The sequence below is a fragment of the Oryzias latipes genome, chromosome 11 (assembly GCF_002234675.1).
Source record: "Oryzias latipes chromosome 11, ASM223467v1".
Classification (NCBI taxonomy): domain Eukaryota; kingdom Metazoa; phylum Chordata; class Actinopteri; order Beloniformes; family Adrianichthyidae; genus Oryzias; species Oryzias latipes.
The window spans coordinates 10,954,158-10,975,129 of NC_019869.2; the positions used below are offsets into that span (position 1 = coordinate 10,954,158).

Sequence of the window (20,972 nt, forward strand, 5' to 3'; positions counted from 1 at the left end):
TGGTCACGTGACCAGTCAGCTGATCTTCAGCACATCCGCCTGACCAGCTTCTGTTTACAAGTCGGTAGAGTCCAACAGCAGAATGAGGATTCTGCCATGATCTTGGCAGGTATTTAACATACACAGAAAGACGATAAGTACTCATAATTTGCACTCTGCTGTTTGTTACACTCGAGCTGGTTTGTGCGCGTGCTTATTGCAACTTTTTTGTGACGGCTGTAGCGGTGTCGGACGTGAGAACGGGCCTTACTGGGTTGGATAAGTGCTAATGCTCAGGCTAACTGTAAGCTAGCTTATATTTGCTTCCTGTCATTTGGTCACGTTCAGTTTACAGACTCCCAAAACTAGTATCATCCAACCTGCTTAACTGGTGTAGCTTTAATTTATTATTCAAAGACGAGAGAAACTGCTTGGTGTTTTTCTCTACATTATTCCCGCTGGCTACAACAATTCTGTATGTATTAATTTTAATGATGCGGTTTGTGTGCGCGCGCGCGTGCTTCAAAACTATTGAAGTTACGTTCTCAGATTTGGTTTGTTAAAGATAAGCTTTTACTTGCATAGTGTTTCCAGTTTTCAGACTGGTCATATCATCACAACCAACTAAAGTAAATATTTAAAGTTTAAAAAAAGAATTACACCTTAGTTGATGAAAATCATGCATTGAATTGTCCTATAAAGTAGATTTTTCATATTTTCATGACAAAAATAGCATTTTACTTTATGAATTCATAACTTCAATGACCATTTTTGCATTTCTCGAGTTTAACTACCGGTAGTTATTTATTTTAAAAAACTAAATCATATTTCTAACTGGTAACTGAGCTAGATGCCAATCCAGTCACTTTATTACCCAGCTCTTATTCAAATTGTTTAAATTCATCCGAGGTTCTTGGTTCAATCTTTGACTTTTGTGCATTACTTATGTGGACTAATTTATTGGTTATTCTTCAAATTCCATCCATCCATCCATCCATCCATCCATCCATCCATCCATCCATCCATCCATCCATTCATTCAGGACTGACTGAATCCCTTTTGAGGTCACAGGGTCGCTGGAGCCAACCCAGCAAGGACCCTGAACAGGTGGTCAGTCTGCTGCAGGGCCCTTTATTTATTCAGATTGCTGGAGATAGTGATAGTGATGACAAAACCAAAAATCACTGCATCACTCAGATCAATTATGGAATTTCTCTTTGAAAAGAATGTCAGTTCAGATAAACGTTTTAGGGTTTGAATTAAAAAACATTTCATACTATGCATGTGTACTTTAGCTTCACTTAATCCTCGTCACACTTTAGTTTCAGCTGCAGGCTCTGTGAATTTCTAAGCGTTTCATAATGTTTTCTTCTCTTCTTTTTTTATTGTTTTATTTTTAATCGTTTTTAAAACCCTGTGAGATTAGGTTAACCCAGTTGACAATAAAGAATGGTTTTGACTGGAGCTAAAAATATCCCTCTCAAAAGTCACCATGTGACTCTCTGTGAATGTCCACATTTGCCAGGTTTTACTTGCGCCTCGTCAACTTCTGCTTGCGCTCTTGAAGATGGGCAGGTGTGTGGTTGTGAAATCTCAAAGGCCCGAGAAAATTCCCAGTAGTTTGCGGAGCTTTTGGTTCCCTGCATGTTCTCATCTTCTTGCAGTGCATGTGACTGTGTAGGTTTTTGAGTTCTCTCTGTGTGCTGAGGCATGTGAGTTTATTTAGCTCCAGTGTTCCTCTCTGACTAAACTGCAGTCTGCAGCTGCAGCCGGCAGAGATGGATCATCCCTTTCACTGCTGTTCTTTACATACGCATCCTGTGTAAACTTTTTTTTCCATTGTAGCTGGCCTTCTTTTAGCTTCGTTTTTGAGTGATTGGGGTTCTAATAAGGTGAATTTTGTTTTTAAGTTTTACGGAAAGTGACATTTAATTAGTCAAGCTTTTTAGAGGTATTATTCGGCTTCTGCTTTGGAAAGCTCTCTTGACATTAAAGGAATGTGTTACTGCCAGGATTTTTCTCCAAGAAAGAAAGAGAAGCTTTGAGCCAAGAATAATACTGACTGTTGAAATTGAACATAAATTAAAAAAAAGTTGTGCTTAATTCAAAGATTTGTATCTTTATTGAAAGGGTTTCTATTGAGTTTAGCTATAAGACTTTCTTTGTTTTTCACTGAAGCAAAATATCCCACTTGTGAAATATTATTATCAGTGATTAGTAATTAAATTAGCCAAAACAGGAAAAATAGCCAGAAAATCTTAAAAATGGCTTTGAACTAATGCAATTTGTTTAGCATCCAAAGCATTTGCTAACAAGCAAGAGTAGATATGTTTGAGAAAAACTGACCCCCTGTATCTCATCTAATGATTTATTTATGCCATTTTTATTATTTTTATAAAAGATTTGTGTTGTCCATTATTGAGAGGAGCCTAGTCTGCTGTATTAGATCATTCATAAGGTAATTTGCTTGATAAGTATGTGGGGAAAATCAGAGTTTGTTTGTTTTTTTCCTTCCTTTTTCTTTTGTTTCTGGTGAAAGATAAAATTGTCCGAAAGCTAGTGGACTGCTGTGTTGGTCAGGATCGCGCTAACAAACCAAGGATTACATCTGCCACTTTTAAGGGATAATTGAAAAGAGAACACTGTCATAGGGAAACGGGCAGACACCTCTTCACGGCTTTCCTTTTGTTTGTAAAAGTTGCAGATTACTTCTGAAATTTCGCTGGGATTATGCCATAATCATGAGCAATGTGAGGGAAAAAAAAAACACTCATTGAAGGGGAGCATTAGTCTTTGAGTGGAACAGATGTTTCCCCAGAAAACAGCATGCATTATTCATATAAGATAATTTCTATTTTCATGGAGCGTTGAGCTAATTGATCAAGCAATGTTTCATTCATACAGTTAATAGGTTTAAAAGATGCCTTTGTTGGGTTATTTCCACAATTATTAAATGGAAAGAACACTCCATGCACTGTGGATTGGTAATGTTTCATCAGCTTGTGCATTAAACAAACCAAATTTATAAACATGGAATAATCCCAGTTTGAATAAGGGCTGAAGGCAGAACTGGTTAACCTAGTTTGCAGTGTCTCACAGAGAAAGTTAAACTCTTTTCTGAAGCCAGATCTTAATTATACTTTCCCTTGCATAATTTGGCTGCCAGATTTGTCAAATAGCCCTACTTTGTAATATGCTAAATAAAACATAATTTCATTTCAAGACCAAAGTATTACCAGCTTTTGTCACTTTTCACGTCAATAGATTAAGAAAAGCAGCGATTTTCATTGTGAAAACTGTTAGGAGGACTGGGACATGCCCATTGTTGAAAAAGGACGGAATAGTCCAGTTCTCCTCTTTGGTGGTTTTCATTTCGATATTTAGCTGCAACAGCAAGGTTATTTTTTCTCTTTTTGAAGGACGCTAGATGAGGGAGACACGACTGTGTTCGAGTTGCAAAGGAATTTGTACTTTTTGATTTTAAAAATCTATATCTTCAGTAGGGATGTTCCTATTTGATCAAACCGTTGGAAATCAGGCCCAATCCTCTAGTTTCAGAATCTATCAAAATCAAGGCCTGTTCACACCGGGACGAATTTCGCCGGCGATATTCGCCGACGTTTAACGCCTCGTGACTAAACAAAGGGCACCAATGAGAGTGTGCACACCGACGCGAAAAAACGCCACGCGACAAAGCGTAAAAAAAAAAACGCCTCGGGTTCGTTTTTTTTTTTCGACGCGTCGTGTCGAAATCTATTCGACCAATGAGAATGGCGCTTTTGCACACGTGTCTGGAGCTTCTGAAGTTACAGTAAAACACAACTTGGGGGCGCTCAAACACAAAACTGCCTTGCTGAGCACACATACCAGCGAAGAAGACAGACGCCAAGTAGCGTCAACACTGCCGCAAAGAAATAATGACGGACATTCTTAAATATCCCCTTACCAAGTACCAGTTGGAGCTACTGATGCTTGAAATATTCATGTTTTTTTGTATTATTCTGACAAGCGCGTAAATACTTGCTATCTTCTTCTGAGTGAAAAGCGACTTTAAGAAGCGTAAAGTTGCGCAGCGCCACCTTGTGTACAGGAGTATTTCTGTTTACATTAAGCGCCATCTAATGTCAGGGAATGAAATTGCATGTTCGCTCGGCTCACCGTCAGCGAAAATCGCCTGGGTGTGAACACAAAAAACGTGGCGAAAAACGCTGGCGAATAACGCCTGGCGAATATTCGTCCCGGTGTGTACGGGCCTTCAGATGTTGCATCCCAGTCCGGGATCACATATTTTTCTTCTCCTCATGATCATCACCATATTTTTCAAGCTTGTTATTACAGATACAGTGTAGCAAAAAAGTATTTTGTCAGCCACCAATTAGTTCAAGTTCCTCCACCACAAAAAATGAAAGAGGCCTGCAATTTTCATCATAAGTAAACCTCAACTATGAAAGAGAAAAAATGAGGAAAAACAATCCAGAAAATCCCAGCATAATTTACAAAAAAAGTTATCTGTAAATTATGGTGGAAAATTAGTAATTTGGTCAATAAAATTTGAACTTGATACTTTGTTAAACACCCTTTGTTGGTAATGACAGCAGTCAGATGCTTCTTGTCAGTCTTCACAAGGTTTTCACAAACTGTTATTGGTATTTTGGCCCATTCTTCCATGCAGATCTCCTCTAGAGCAGTGATGCTTTGGGGCTGTCGCTGGACAAAAAGTACCTCCGAAGATTTTATTTGGGATTGAGATCTGGATACTGGCTACGCCACTCCAGGACCTTGAAATGCTTCTTATGAAGCCACTCCTTCGTCACCTGGGCAGTAGGTTTGGGATCGTTGTCATGGTGAAAGACTGAGCCATATTTCATCTTCCATGGCCTTGCTGATGGACGGAGTTTTTCACTCAAAATCTGACTATACGTGGCCCCATTCATTCTTTCCTTTACACGGATCAGTCGTCCTGGTCCCTTTAATGAAAAACAGCCCCAAACCATGATGTTTCCACCCCAATGCATTTCATTAGGTATGATTTTCTTTGGATGCAACTCTGCATTCTTTCTTGACTGACCATATGACATTCTCCCAATCCTCTTCCGAAGCAAACTTTAGACAGGGCTGCACACGTACTGGCTTTAGCAGTTACAAAGGCATCAAACCGGGACTCTGTTTCATCAGATTGTCAAAAGCAATTGACCCAAAAAAAACCCTGATCGGGACACCCCTAATTTATAGCTATTCCTTAGAAGCAATATTTTGACTTAGTGTTACAAAATGTGTTTTTTTTTTTTTAAAAGTTGATGCCAACTAGAGCATATCTATATCTCAATATAGTCATACTCTTTGTGTTTCTATCAGAAATGTTTTCAAATGTATTCATTTGACTTAATATTGGTTAATGCATGTGGTAAATTCTTTCTTTTATCAAATAGTTTTGTTTTTTCTGCTGGTCTTCTTAATTTAATGTGTTTATTCTAGCTTAACCTTGTAAAAGTTTTATCTTCCATTCCCAAGTGTTTTGGTGTCATTGTTGTGACTTCTTGCAGAAACATCCTTTTCTTCTGAGTCTTGACTGAGAAGAATCACAAGGCTCCCACAGTAAGTTGTAAGATCAAACAGCTTAAGGGAACTCTTGTGTTTATTAGGGGATTTTTTTTATTTTAGAGTTGGTTTTTCCTGAACTGTTAAATGGATAAAACAAAGGAGATGGTGTTAAATAAATGTGACTTTTGTTTGGCTGCCTTTGACCTATCAGTCATAAAGATTCGTGTTTCTCTGCCTCTGTTCTCGGACACTCTCTTCTGCATGTTTTGTATCTTACTCTGCTGAAACTTGCCTGGCTTTAAAAACTGTCATTGTAAGGTTTCTGGAGAGGTCGAGCTGAATCACATGGTTTTTTAGCCGATTGGCATTGTGAACAAACGGGGACAGTTTGCCCCGAAGACCAGGTTTGAGAAATGCTGATCTAGAGGAAAGGCAGTCAGGAAAGGAGAAGAATTCATCTTCTGTGGTCAGGATCAGATCTGTAAAAAATACTCCTACCAAAGACTCCATCACAGGCCTTGATTTACTGAATTTGCTTACTCTGATTTCATTTTTGAGTTCTGTTTCAGCACTTGTCTCATATCTGACCTACATTTTTATTCTGCAGGTTCTTCTGGGTCACGGTCATGCAGCACCTCAATTTTGAGACCTGTCACCCACTCCAGACTGAGGAGCAGCAGGAGACGGGCTTTGATCCGCTTCACGCATTTAACAAGAACCGCAGCAGTATGTCAGGCCTCCATGACAGATTTTGAGTCAGCAATAGAGTTTGTTTGATTTTAGTTAAGTGTCATGCACTCCTGTGCCCAGCCCTCATTGGCTTATATGACACTACAAGACAGAATACAGAAAATGGCCATCACATAACTCAAATAACAATATACAGTTATCCACCCAATCAGTCTAACAGATTACAAAGTGACTATTCTTATTGTTCATGCCTTTGCCAAAAAATCAATATGAAATATAAATCCAGTTATGGGTTTAACACTTTAACGCTAGAGATGTCACTGGCTACCACTTAAAAACATGCACTCCTAGACCTACTGTAACTTCTCGACCGTTCATCCGAGCAATGTGAATCAGCTGGTTCTGTCGCAGAGAAAAGCAGCTTTTCTTATTGGCTTTGCATCAATATGCAACACTTTACCTAAGTAATGTGTTGGTAACTATGTACCCACCAGGAGGCCCGGGTTTAGGTCTCCCTGTGCCGGTCCCCATTCCACATAAAATACAGGGTTGTGTCAGGAAGGACATCCTGTGAAAGGTGAACGACAACAACACGTTACACCATTAAACCGACTCTGAAAATGAATTGTTGCCTTCCTACTGCTGCATACTAGTATGTTTAGGTTGAAAGCGTCAGGCGATTGTTGTTACAAGTTAAAAAAGATCAAGTATTTATTGTTTTATTAGGTTACACTAGGAAAAGTATGAGCCAACTGAAAAGTTTTTTCCTAATTGTTACTTGCTTGTCAACAGAAAATAAAATAAAAACCGTGACTCAAAAAATGAGGTTTTAACCGAAACAACCCTAAACACTGGAGCCAAAGCCACGTCAATGCTTTTGACAATTTCACCTGTAACCTTTGTTAGATTTAAAATAACAACAATGTAAATCTGTGCTACAGCATCAAGCAAAAGTATTCTTAGAATTGATATTTGATAAATGATATGATGCTAAACCAAAGCTGAAGCAAACCAATATAAGAAAATCATCCAATATATTCAGTCCGGCAACATTTATTAATGATAGTCGTTTTCTCTTAGTCACCTCATCTGTAGATTTAATGTAAAGACGAGACGTTACATCACCCTGATGGGCATCTAATGGAGAATCAGACCAACACATGAGGCATAGAGGAGCAGAGTTATTAAAAGTTTAGGCTTCTAAAGGAAATAAATTTAGATCCGACTATGTGAGTCACCAGCTTAGCAAGAAAAGTCTTTAGGCTCTTGAAGCTTTATATTTACTTGTGAGAGAAATAAATATTATGGGCTGGCATGTTGTGGAACTGATGAATATTCATGTTGAGTGTCCCTGTGGAATGATCTACTCCTGTAGCTAATGCTGACAGACAGCTCTCTGACTGGAATGCATGTTCACCTGCAGGCTAAATTAGTCTTATTACCACCAATAAAGAAGAGGAGCAGTAAGAGGCATGACTTTTGTCATCACTTTTCTTGCTTCTGGCACTTTCTGCTCCATCAAATCGTTTGTAAATAAGCCTCCCCAAAGAACCTATGGGCCTTCTACAGGAAGTGAAAGGGCCAGTTCCTTTTTTGGGTTATGCTTGGTTTAAAGGGTCGGAGTTTTGTTTGTACCTCCCATTTTCAGGTTTTAATAAGTATTTATAAGATTTGGGATTTGGCTCATTTGCCTAAACGTCTCCCTCTTGTGGTCATTTGTCCTTTTTTCAATCAGGAGGATCTCTTGACAGCAGCACTTCCTCACAGTCTCAGTCAACTTTCCTCTCTTACAAGTAAGTTCTTCTTCCTGTCAGAGCTTATCACGAGTATTTTCTCCCACAGCTCACTGCTTCCGCCTTTTCAGTCTACTGCTGGAAGACATATTTTATGGAAGCTGTGCCCAGTCTGAGTTGAAAAGCTCATAAATCTTCTTTCCCTTGTGCAGGAAAGAATGGAATGACTTGTTCCTCCACAGTAATTACCTGGCCAGGATCCGGCAGGCCGGCATCAGTGGCCGACTGAGGAGCAGCCGCTTTCGGAGCGTCTGCTGGAAGGTAAACGCCAGATGGATCGAATGTTGGCAGAGGGTGGTTGTCTTAGTTTGGTCAAGACAAAAGCTTAGAGTTTAGTTCTGCTGTTTTTCTGCATGTTTGGGACTTCTGAAAAGGAATTTTGTGTAACAGAGCAATCTGTGCTTTGTGTGACTGCAGTTGTACCTAGAGGTTCTTCCAGAAGATAAGGGGCAGTGGATCAACAAGACCAATGAGCTTCGGGCACAGTATGAGAAGATCAAAGAGATGGTAATGCCGTCCTTTGTGATCGGTCCAATAAGAATTCTGAGATTAAAACTTTTCAATAAACTTCTCATTGGAAGTGGTTGCTTGAACGCACTTTGCCGAGCCCAGTGTGAACGTAGCATAAGAAACACTTCACAATACACTTACCGCACGCACGACAATGGCACGTTTCCTTTTCATGACGTCTCTTGAGGTGGCCTCAAGGGAACTGAAGCGCACACCAGCTCTCCCTCAAAGATGAAGCTGCTCCTCTCTATGACCCTCTAGGGGCCCGGATAATCCAAAACGTCGCAGCACCCGTACAGGTCAACTCCTGTACAGGTGCATGTGACTGAGCCTTTAAGTATTTAATAAGAGAGGCTCAATTTAACTCCATTACTTGTCTTTGTGGGGGCAGTTAAAGTACTGAACCCTCTCTGGGCAGACTGGGTCACAACATCTAACTAATATGTAAAGGTATAAAACAATTGATCTTTTTATTGCTGAAGTATTGATAACTCTTGGTTTCTGTCACAGCACATCATTAATCCCCGGAAGGCTGCAGGCCAGCAGGATCTGGTGGTCAACAATCCTCTGTCCCAGGATGAGGGGGTAAGTAAGTCGTTTTTTTCAGTTGTTCCTAGTTTACAGATGAAATAAAACCGTGCTTTTTACTCGGGCTATTCCTTCATATTTACAAACTCAGTCAAGCCACAGAAATAAATTACTAATTTATGTTTTAGCAGAAAAATACAAAGTTGTGGTGGGAAATGGGCTTCTGCTTTTAATCACACAGCTGATACTGAAATCTTTTTGATATACAGAGCTCAACTATGTAGTCAAATGGCTTTAAATTGACAAGCATTCATTCCTGTTTTCCTTAAACGCCCCAACCTTCTCTTTTTTTCTGGGTTTAACAGAGCCTGTGGAACAAGTTCTTCCAGGATAAAGAGCTGAAGGGGATGATCAAGCAGGATGTGTTTAGAACGTAACTTTATCTCCATCACACTGTTCTCCGTTTTTGTTTTTGGCAGTCGTCTTTAAGTAAGCCCCTGCTCTCTATCCCCCATAAGATTCCCTGAGATCCGATACTTTCAGGACGATGGCGTCAGGACCAAACTGACAGATATTCTCTTCTGCTATGCCAGAGAAAATGAGCAGTTACTGTATAAACAGGTAGGTTCTTTGTGGCTAGTTTGTTAGAACCGTATCTCAGGACGTTTAGTCTGGTCGTCACAGTATCCGTGAGAACAAAATGCCTTCATAAGCTAATTGTAACAGGTGCCAGTGATTGCACACATGGCTGGTGCAGCATCTCCTTAGTAAACTGGAAGTGACACACAATTGGTAGTTAACAATATCTAAATTTAACCTGTCATTACAAATTAGAAACCTCATGCATCATTATTAAGGAAGGCTCCACACAAATGAACCGTAGTTTGTCTCCACCCATATTCTTAGACTCTTTGTGCCCCCCTTTGCCACTGTTTCTGCAGGGCATGCACGAGCTCCTGGCCCCCATCGTATTTGTATTACACTGTGACCATCAAACCTTCCAGCATGCCAGTGAGACAGCCAGCCCCAGGTCAGTAAGAGCTTAATAGACAACCATCTCAGCCCACCCTCTGAATCAGAATACACGATTGGGGAAAAAATGAATTTGAACTTATTTTTCTGCAGTGAGGAGATGAAATGCCTGTTAAACCCAATGTACCTTGAGCATGATGCCTAGTAAGTACACACATTTTATAGCAAACTTTTATTACAGCAAACTTACTTCCACATTTAAAGTATAACATTCTTGTTATTATTATTTTTTCTTCATTATTCTTCCGGCCACTTGTGCATATGAATACCCTCTCGCACCTCACAATGTAGCGCCATGTTTTCACAACTGATGGAGACAGCAGAGCCATGGTTCTCCAGCTTTGAGAGAGAAGTGAGAAAGGTCAGTTTCATATTGGGGGAAGAAAAATAATATTGTTCTCTATAATTGTGTTTTTAATAGTCTGCAAACTGTGCTGCCTAATGTTAGACCTAAATTAAATAATCTTGAAAGTTTCAGGTACCGGTACACTTTGCTGGTTACCATAGCAACAGGCTGCAGTTTTATACCGTGGCAAACACGGTGAACATTGTTATAAATATTGCATTGGTCCATGAGAATAAATATCTGGTACTTGCAGATAAATGCAGTTTTAATGAGGATGTCAGAAAAATAAATAACACCAACCTGTTTCTGCTTCTCTGCTGCACATAGTTTTTTTTTTTATTAACAGCAAGGTAGGAACTAAGGTTACAGCTGGAGCTGATGGTGTGCGACCTTAAACTGTTGCTTAACCACTGCTATAATATTCTGGACCCTTTGTTCAGTATTAAAGATTATTTATTCATTTCAACGACTCTCAACTAATCCAGACATAAAATGCAGATTTGCATTCTTTTACTCTTGTACCTTTGTCAAAAAAAAAGTAATTACCAGTATCTTACCTTTTCAATAAAATCTAGCAGTCATGGCAATTCCTTTCTGTTTTTTATCCATTTACCAATAAATGTTAATAAAAGAGTAACCAAACACACAAACTACTTATAAAACTGCTAAACTGCTTATAGTTTTTATTTTAAAGATTAATAAAATAAGAGGTGTCCAATATCAGATATTATTGGGCGACGTGGAGGCGTGAACAGGCGACAGACGGTTGCTTCCGCAAAGTCCATTAATTTCTGATATTGGACACCTCAAAGTGCAATATCTCACTTTTTATACCATGGTCTGGGAGAATACTTAATTCGGATTGGCTGCAGATTTTCCATTAAAAAGTGATAATGGACAATTAAAAAAAACGTTCCAGTCACGTAGCCTGAAAGTCCGAAATTATAGAGCTGTCCTAAACGCCAATTTAGGTAAGAAACTTGGGACATAAAGGGGACATACGTTATCCCACAGTGAAAAGATCAATGTTCTTCAAATGGCTCTATGAGGGACATGCCAGTATCTCTGGTAATGTTATCTTTAATTTAGAATAGTTTGTTGTCTGTCTTTCTGTTTGATTACTTTATAGCTTGATACAGAGTGAATGCTTGTTTATAAATAGTTTTATTATTAATTAATGAATAAAATGGTTTCTTTGGTAATACACATTCAATGATCAGAGTTAATGGTGGATATTTATTCAATCAAAGCAATGTAGGAAATTAGTTTAGGATTTTGTTTCTTTAAAACAAACTTTTGCTTTATCTTCTGGTCAAAAACAAGCGGTTTCCTCTGAAATGATGTTTTGCATCACTTAACATTACATTTAGCACATATACATCTTTCTTTTGCTGCGGCAGATTGAGGTCGGTGCAGGCTCTGTGGCTGTTTCCATGACATGTCGCACTGAGTCTCAAAAAGCCCACTTCATGTAAAATATTGAAAGATTAAAGTACTAATATTTGATTTATCATTTCTTTCTTTTGTACGTGACCATGGTATAAGCGGGATAATACACTCTGAGGCGAGGTTTTGGAAATTATTTTCCCCTCATCTTTTAACATGTCCCAAAAGATGGTCTGGGACACTTTACTATTGTCATTAATTTCTGAAAAATCTTTCATTTTTCTCTGAATTTCCTCCCTAAGTTTTGCATCACTCGATGTATTTTGAAAGAAGTTTCCAAAGTATCCTAAATTGTTTAGCCAGATTTATAGTTAGGTTTGAACACTGATTAGAAAAGTTAGTTGTCTTAATATTGTACTCTCTTAGTCTGAATGTATCTGTACTGAACATGAAGGAGTAATCTATTTTAGAATGGACAAAAAAAAAAACAGTATGTGAGGAATTTCTGATTTTATACTTTTTAAATTACACCAGAAATCTCATGTAACTACATATTTGTACGCTAAATAACCACAAGTTTTGTTTAAAAAAAAAAAAAAAAATTTTTTAAATATTTTTCATATCTAATAGGGTAAGGAAGAAATGCTATCCAGCATCCCGTTCGCTCGCCCCCAAGACGCTGGGCCTTCCGTTGCCATAGTGACCAAAGTCAATCGTATCCAGGACCAGCTGGTGAAAAAGCACGACACAGAACTGCACATGCACCTAAACCGACTGGAGATCGCCCCCCAGATCTATGGCATGTAAGTGTATCTTCTTTTAGCTTGTGTGGTTTCTTCCGAGTCCTCAGCTGTACTCAGAAGTTCTGTTTGTTGTCCTCAGCCGGTGGGTTCGTCTGCTGTTTGGACGAGAGTTTCCACTGCAGGATCTTCTGGTGGTGTGGGATGCCTTGTTTGCCGACAGCATCACTCTGGATCTGGTGGACTATGTCTTTGTGGCCATGCTGCTCTACATACGAAATGCTTGTACGTTTTTTTTTTGTTTTTGTTTTTTAATAGTTTGCTATTTTGGATTAAAAGTAGTAAAGGCAATGCGATCCCAACTTTGTTGACATAATTCCATGCAGCAGTTCAAAGAAAGTTTATTGAATCATTGTTTTCTTTTAAGCTTCACTTTGGCTACGTTCACACTGCAGGCTGAAACGACCCAATTCCGAATTTTTTGCCCCTAAGTGGCCCAATTCCGATCTTTTCATGACAGTCTGAATGACACAGATCCGATCTTTTCAATTGCGACCCAGGCCCCGTGGGTTTGCAGTCCTGAATCCGAATTGTAGCCGTTCTTTTCAATTGCGACCGCCGTCTGACCGGCCAGGCGACTTGATTCCGAATCGTACGTCATCGACACGCAACAAACGTCATCATTTTGCGTTAAAGTAGGCGGGAACGAGAACGTAAACATCAACCATGGTGGACGATGCTGCTGAGATCAGTCAGTGGAAGGGAAGCGAGATCCCCGATTGGATTAATATTTGGGCTGATCGCTCTTTTCAGGCCAAACTCCAGGGCTCTTATTGCAACTGGGCGGTTTTTGAAAAATTTTCCAGCTAAATGGCAGAGCGTGGTGTTGAACCTTTCCCGCGATGACTTTTTTTTCTTTCTCTCCTTCCGACCGTCACCGTGCTCAGAAGCGCAGGGGACCCGAGGCGATCCTCCTCCTCCTCCCTGTTCTGATCCTTAGATTCTCCAGACCGGGTTGATAAAGAGTCCATAGCATTTATTTTGGGGGAAACCTTCTTTTATTACCGTCCTCCGTAACACACAACATGAATGCGCGCACACACTGCCCCCCCCCCCCCCCCCTATTCTCTATCGCGGCACGCGCTTGCACACGCGGGCGCGCGGCCCCAACACATTCACATCCCCATTCCACAACAGTGGGTACTGACGATCCCGACTCCAATGCCTTCTTAAAATGAGAAGATTGTAATTGTGCTGCTCCTTCGTGAAAATAAATTTAATATTACAAAAAGAGCTCCGCTTTTGACAACACTGTTGTTGACATCTGCTCCGGAAACAAGTGACGTCGTTCACCGTTGAGTATTCTTCTGGCTTCTGCGCATGCGGGTCTCGTTTGGGTCGTGTCACGGTCACACTGGAGATCACAAAAGTTCGGATTTACTTGGAAATGTGAACGGTCTAGCAAACAATTCATTGAGCATTAAGCCCTGCAGTGTGAACGTAGCCTTTGTCCTCTTAAAGATATAAAAATCGAATTCTAAATTTTAACCGTTTTTTATTTCTGTAGTCAAGTTGTGGGTTAATGCTGTGCTGTTTTTTTCTATTAGATGAAATTGATTCCCACTAGAAATCTCATCTGCTCTAGTCCTTCCATGATGTTTTTGTTTTTTACATTTAAAAAGATCCCTTTCTTCCTTTGTTTTTCTTTACCAGTAACTGCTAATAACTTCCAGACCTGCTTGGGCCTTTTGATGCACTACCCTCCAGTAGAAGATATCAATGCCTTGCTGCAAAAGGCACTTTTCCTCAGAGATCCCAAAGTAAGCAATCACCCCCCCCTTTCCAAAAGGTTAAATGGAAGAGTGAGGAATTTTACTACAACCAACTTGTCCTGGATTGACAGTTTTGCTGTGTCTGACTTTGCTTCTGCAAATATTTACTCAGTAAAATGTCATTCTTCAGTGTAAATTTCCTAATTTTCTTGTTCCCTAAATGGAAACCCTTCCCACGGGTAAATGCTGGAATCCTCAAGTGACCATCAAAGCATAAACAGTTTGTCTTGCAGTGCTGTGACACTGTCAAGCAGCATTTATCTACAAATCTAAATTAAGCAAATGTTCTGTTCCTTTTTCTTGAGCCTCAACCCATCAGTAAACACAAAAAGAACTATTTCTTAATAGTTTGACATTTTTCACTTATGCTACCCTCGTAAAATATTCAATATCTTTTTTTTTATTTTTAAAATGTGTAGATTTTTATTTCAACAGCAGGAGACATAGTTTTCACTGTATGAAAATGTGAAAAAGGACTTTAGGATGATTATTCTCTCATAACCACAAAATACTTCTTTAGAGCATGGATTCAAAAATCTTACTGATGGTTTATCAATAACTAACAATTAAAAATAACATTTTTTACTGAGGCTTCAGATAAGAGGTTTTTTTTTTTAAACTTCTTGCAAAATTGCAAGCTCATCCATCCATTTTCAAATCTCACTGAATCCCTTTTGAGGTCACAGGGGTCACAGGCAACCCTGTGACCACAGGAGCCTGTCCCAGCTACTGTTGGGTGAAGGCAGGGTACACCCTAGACAGGTCACCACTCCATTGCAGGGCATCATGCAAACCGAAACGATCACGTTTTCTTTTTATGTTCCTCATTTTGCAGAACAATCAACGGCCTGTGAACTACCAGTTCCAGCAGAACCTGGATTACTACAAAACAAGAGGCACTGATCTGATGAACAAAACCAGGTGCTCTTTTTCTCAAGTACATTTAAAGATGCCAATTTTATTTCAATCAGGACATACTTAAAAGAAAAGAACATGCAATTGGTTATAAGTTAAAAATAGATAAAAGAAAAGAAAAAAAATCCAAAAACGTGACTTGAGTGTTGGCCAGTTATTGTCTTCCTTTGCACTGCTGATCATGTTCTGTCTCTTTCAATTACTTTTCTTTATTCATTCATTCATCTGAATTGGACAACATGAGAGTTAAATGGTTTGATATCACCTGAAATATCCGTCAACTCTTAGTTTTAGAACTCTGTCTTTTGTTTTTACTGTACAGATCAAGTTTTTTGCTCCTTCAGGTGCCCCTGAATTTTTGATTGTTTTAATCTCAGAGAATTCTGACATTTTTCTTGCACTACAATTTAAGCTATAATTTGCTTGTTTAGATCAATTTCTAAGTATCTTTTAAGAAGCAGAAAGATAGATGAGGGGTTTAAAAATATGCACTAAAAGAAATTTAAAAATGTCAAATCAGATTGTAATTTATAACGTACAAAGAAGAAATCTATTTGCAGACATATTTAACAAGGATATATCAGTATGATGGTATGGTTCATCTTCTCTCAACGGCCACAACATTCTAGCATAGATCTGTTCAAATTTACTTAGGCTGTTTGATCTGATTTTAAATTTTGTCAGGTTGCTCATAGGATAAGTTCCTTCATGGAACAGATGAAAAAAGCTCTTTTGGGAGAATATACGTTCAAGCTTGTCCCCCATCCCTTGTGGGGGAACCATGTCCCTAGGGTGCTTGCTTCCTGGGCCCAGCGGTCCTCCTCCAAAAAATTCCAACAACCTGGTCGAGCCATGTTCACGTTCACAGCACTTTTCAGGGACCCTCACTTCTGTCAGGGGTGCGCAGCCCCTGCCTTGCTCTCTCCTGGACCTCCCACAGGGTGTGTGGGTGGCTGCTTGGAGCATAAGGCCGGGTCTCTCTTTGAGGGGGCCCTGGCTCGTGACTGTGGTGGGGGGGATGCTCAAAACTCCTGGGTGGTGGGCTGCTCGTCTGGGGCTGGTGCTCCCAGGGCTTGTTTGTGTGGACAGGCCCCGCCCCTTTTAGAGCACGATTACACCTGACTGAGATGATTATAAACTTCCAGCAACTTGTTGATAATTGCTTTACGATTCAACCACCCATTCTATAATCATCCTCCTATTTCCCTAACCCTCCCCCCCCTTTTGTGCCCTTATCCCCCCCCTCCTCTCCAACATCCCTCTCTCTCCTTGCCTCTTCTTCTTTTACATCCGGTCCAACAAAAAACGGATACAAATTTAGTGAATATAAATAAAGTTTAGCATAAATTAGAAAAGGGGTTTATTCAAATACACTTTGTGTGTCAGAACATTGATAAACCCCTACTGTAAAAGTAAAATATGTCCAACACAAGAGCCTCAGCTCGAATCTGTTTGCTCAGCTGTTGGACAGGAAACGTTGGAAATACAAATAAGAAGATTAAAATACTTATTATTTATTTAATATTTATTTTTATTGTAAGTGACCATGGTATGAGTGGGATGGCACCCTTTAAAGTGTCCATTATCAACTGTCGGACGCGGTACGGCCTCTGCGTTGTCCATTAACTTCTGATAACGGACACCTCGTCAGGCATTATTGCTTTCGTAATTGTTAATATTCATTGATTAAATATTAGATTATTGCAATTAACCAGACAATTTGAAATCCCTTTTTAAAAGACTACTGTGTGCGAAGTTGGATTCGTTAGTGCTTTCTCACTCTGGAACTAAAATGTTCTAAAAATAAAGTGTTTTTTTATTTGCTATGTATATGTGAAGTACACATATTTGTTGCACTTAGTCTCATTAACATCAGAGCAAAAATGTGATGCAGACAATTACCTGTAATCCTTCTAGATCAAATTCCAGTGCAAAACCTCCTCTCAACATCAACAAGGTGTCCAGCAGCCTGCTGAACTTGGGCAGAAAGCTCATCTCTCCAGCCATGACGGGTGGATCTACAGGCATTTCCCCCATCAACAGTGAGGTCCCCTCCCCCTCATCGTCCTCCTCTGTGTCGCCTGCCCCGGTGCCTCCCCCTGTGCTGCCCCACCCTCTGGCTGAGCCACCCGCCCTGGTACAGACACAGAACCCGGCCCAGGGTCAACACTACCGCCTGCTCAAGTCTGAAAGCATGCCGGTCCACCTTAGCAAAGGTGAGCAGCAGGCCACGAAGTACAACTGCTTTAGGTTGGCTCAACAACAGAAAGCCCATCGTTTCTATCCACCAGTGTATTTTCTTCATTAATTTGGCTGTTTTGTAACTGACTAACTGTTGGCATGTTTAGTATAACCTGCGTGTGGCAGCATCAGCATTGACTCTTCTGTCTGTCAGATGGAGTTTCAGGTGGAGTGTTTCAGGGCTCTCTCCCAGCACAAGCTTACACTGACACACAAGGTAACCGCTGCCATGGCAACTGCTAGTGTGACCTGCCTCTTTTTCATATCTGCTTTTGTAACCACCATTGCATGTTCATGTGCTATGGGAATTATTCCCTCTTTCATTATTGCGGGGACATGATGGGAACATATAAGATACAGAGATGAAAATCCACTTGCATGTAACACTCACCCTTGCCCAGCAGAGGGAGATGTCACCTCTCTTTTGTTGAAGCTTTGCACAGGGAGGAAAGTCATGATTTATTGAAACCTATGCTGCAAGTGTAAATTGTGGATGGATCATCGGACTATCTATCCTAAAAAGGAATTAGATCTTTTTTAAGTGTAATTGATGTGGACTAATAAGATTAAAAGATGTTCATTTAAGTTGTTTAATAATTACAAAAAATACCTTAACATTGAAAGTTTTATTTATTTATTTTTATCTATTACTTAAACTAAATGTAAATAACATTTCAGCTTTACCCTGGTTAGGTATATAATTATTACATTTAGAAACTGAAGATTTTAAAGTAGTTCTTTTCCCTTTATTAAAATATGGGAATGTTGCTGCTGTTTTTTTTCCTCAGCCTTTCACACAAAAAAGCAAGGATCTATGCTCAAGTGCTGATCTATCCAAAAATTATGTGTTTGGTGTTTTTAACATCTTATTGTGGCGATTTCTAATTATGGAAGATATGTATAAAGAAAATTAAGCTTAAAATTGCATTTCTGTCTATTTCTTTTTTGAAAAATGATGTTTGAAAAATATTGTATTTGTCACTGAAACTATGTCCTAGAAAATGTATTTTGGTTAAAAACCTGCATCATTGTGATTAAAAGACCACTGGGAACGCCTTTAAAAATAGATCATAAGATGAATGGAGTGGGACTTTAAAAATGAAGCTTTGGAAAATGTCTGTAACTGTGATCTATAATCAAATCTTTCTACTATGCCATCACTGAACCTACGAGTTCTAAATTTTTCCACATTCTTATCTCAAATAGGCCAAAACCCAATGGCGATAAGCTCCTCCCCCAGCATAGAAAGCCTCCCTGGTGGGCGTGGACAGTCTACCGCCTCCCCTCCTTTACCTCTGTCCAGAGGGAGTGATGTTAGCACCTCATCACCCCCCCCTTCCGCCACCAAGAAGGACTCTTTCTTTAACATCACTCGCTCCCGCTCCCACAGCAAAACAATGGGCAGGAAGGAGACGGTGAGTTGCCTGACATCTTTGCAGTTTCCTCTTGAATCCCTTCTTCTAATTCTGCTGCTTTGTTTGGATACTTGTCCCCCTAGCAGGACGAGGACTTTGAAGCCCAGATATCGTTTCTTCAAGGCCAAATTAATGATCTTGAGGCCATGAGCAAATACTGTGCCAAGATGATGAACTCACACATCTGTAAGTTTGGCTGCATTCGGTCGGTCACGCACTTGTGGGTATGCTCCGGGGCTGAAAATAGAAGGAGCTAAAAAGAAAATGAAAAAAGACCAAAAGTCTAACCTTTTCTGTAGGTAAAATCCAGGACGTCATCCTTCAAGAACACTTGCAGAGAGAAGATGAAGTCTTGGTGTCACTGGCTGGACTTAAACAGGTGTGTCTATACGTTTGCATCACAACTGCGGTTTTTCTCACCCCTTCTATGTCCTTTAATAGCAAATTTATGAGCCTTTCCTATTGTCAGATCAAAGACATCCTGAAGGGGTCGCTGCGCTTTAACCAGAGCCAGCTGGAGGCTGAGGAGAATGAAGAGATCACCATCGCTGATGACCACTATACCACCACTGCAGCAGCGGCAGAAACTGCTCAGAACACTATCAACTACAACAGCCAACAGCAGCAAGGAGGTGATGGGGGGAGAAGCCGAAACTCCGACCTGGATCAGGGCGTAGGCGCCGAAGAGCCGACGGCAACCCCGCCGGAGCAGGAGGTTCACAGCTTTAGTCCCTTTTTTTGAGGTTTTAGGAAGTTTGAAGCACTCTTTTTACATGTTTGGTCCATGTGCAGATGCCCCAGGAGGGTAAGAACTGGGACGACTACATCCTGGTGTCTCAGGATGGAGATCTGCAGGCAGAAGGTGGAGGTAAGGGTGCATCTGAGCGCTCTCCTTCAATTAGGCGAGAGCGCGGTAGGGTGCGAATAGAGCCCGAGGGGGCTTCTGGGACTTTTCATAACCCCCTGATGGTCGGCACCACCTCTGGCTCTTCCAGCCCGGATGAGGGCTCCACCAACAGCAAGGACTCCGACTTTACCATAGTTAACCCTAACGACTTGTGAATGAGAGCACGTGTAAGGTTTCCGCCTCTCTGATGCTGTTACGGTTAGCTAAAGAGAAAGGTGGAGCAGGTTTGGGTGGAGCTCCTCCAGAACTGTCAGCCTTTAAAGATTGCACATCCGAACTGTGACACTTGATGTCACAAAAACCTTCTACTGTCTTTAGTTATCATCTGTGTGACTTCAGTCCAGGTCGAGCTGATGCCATAAGCTTTCTCATCTATGTAATGCCTGCCTCATCAACATGCTGGGATCTAACCGTTCCTTAAACCCTAGATGTCTGCTAAAGTTTCCTGCTCTGCAGACATATGTCACCAAACTGTTTACTGCTTCAAAGAGAACATCAAACTGCGGGTTTGCTTCAGGGAAGGCCTCTTACTGTACGGATTTGGAATGTGACCGTCCGTCGTAACCGTGGAGATCTCTCCTCTTGTTAAAGAGCGGTCGTGTCCTGCTGTCACCTTCAGAGGGCAGCGTTCTCCTTCAAAACCAGTGCCTCTGATTCAAAAACCTAATTCTGTGATCTTGTTCGTTTCTTCCTGTAAGCTGTTTATTTTAAGAGAATCATGTTTTTATCCTCTATGACCTTAATTAACCAGACAAAAATGATTAAACTGAGGAGTAACTGTTTTAGTGTAAAGATTATTCCCTCTGTGGACATTTTTATGTGATAATTTCATCCTCACTTTGAAAGTAAGATGTTGTTTTGTGGAAATGATGTGAGGCAGCACTCAAAGAATGTTCCTCAAGCTGTTCATTTAGCATAAATAATCCTAGATCAATAAAAATTCATTGCTCCTGCTACCTGCTGTGTGTTTTGGGTGTCTGTTTTACAAGGATAATATCCTATGCTTCTGTTTTCCTGCTTTTTTTTCCTCTTCTCCCTGTTAAAAGTATTTTTAGACATCAGTCAAGTTGCTGCGTTAACTGTACATAAATTACAGCAATTTGATTATTGTTTAAAC

At 40.2% G+C, this 20,972-nt stretch overlaps 1 protein-coding gene across 5 annotated transcripts; it reads left to right on the plus strand.

The window, feature by feature from the left end:
• On the plus strand, positions 1-20,811 carry tbc1d5 (TBC1 domain family member 5). 5 transcript variants are annotated; one of them, XM_011480856.3, is made up of 23 exons: positions 12-109; positions 5,523-5,574; positions 6,128-6,246; positions 7,946-8,003; positions 8,156-8,264; positions 8,421-8,510; positions 9,024-9,098; positions 9,407-9,474; positions 9,560-9,662; positions 9,983-10,071; positions 10,167-10,217; positions 10,365-10,434; positions 12,436-12,608; positions 12,688-12,830; positions 14,259-14,365; positions 15,213-15,298; positions 17,210-17,508; positions 17,688-17,750; positions 18,740-18,948; positions 19,032-19,134; positions 19,248-19,327; positions 19,418-19,663; positions 19,741-20,811. In XM_011480856.3, exons 3-23 carry the CDS (start codon positions 6,147-6,149, stop codon positions 20,008-20,010), a joined length of 2,592 nt encoding a protein of 863 aa, XP_011479158.1. In that variant the 5' UTR covers positions 12-109; positions 5,523-5,574; positions 6,128-6,146; the 3' UTR covers positions 20,011-20,811. The 5 variants fall into 5 exon arrangements, with proteins under 5 accessions (XP_011479159.1, XP_011479158.1, XP_011479160.1 ...); XM_011480858.3 differs by having other exon boundaries at positions 13-109; positions 19,035-19,134; XM_011480857.3 differs by lacking the exon at positions 5,523-5,574 and having other exon boundaries at positions 1-109.
• The last annotated feature ends 161 nt before the right edge of the window (positions 20,812-20,972 follow it).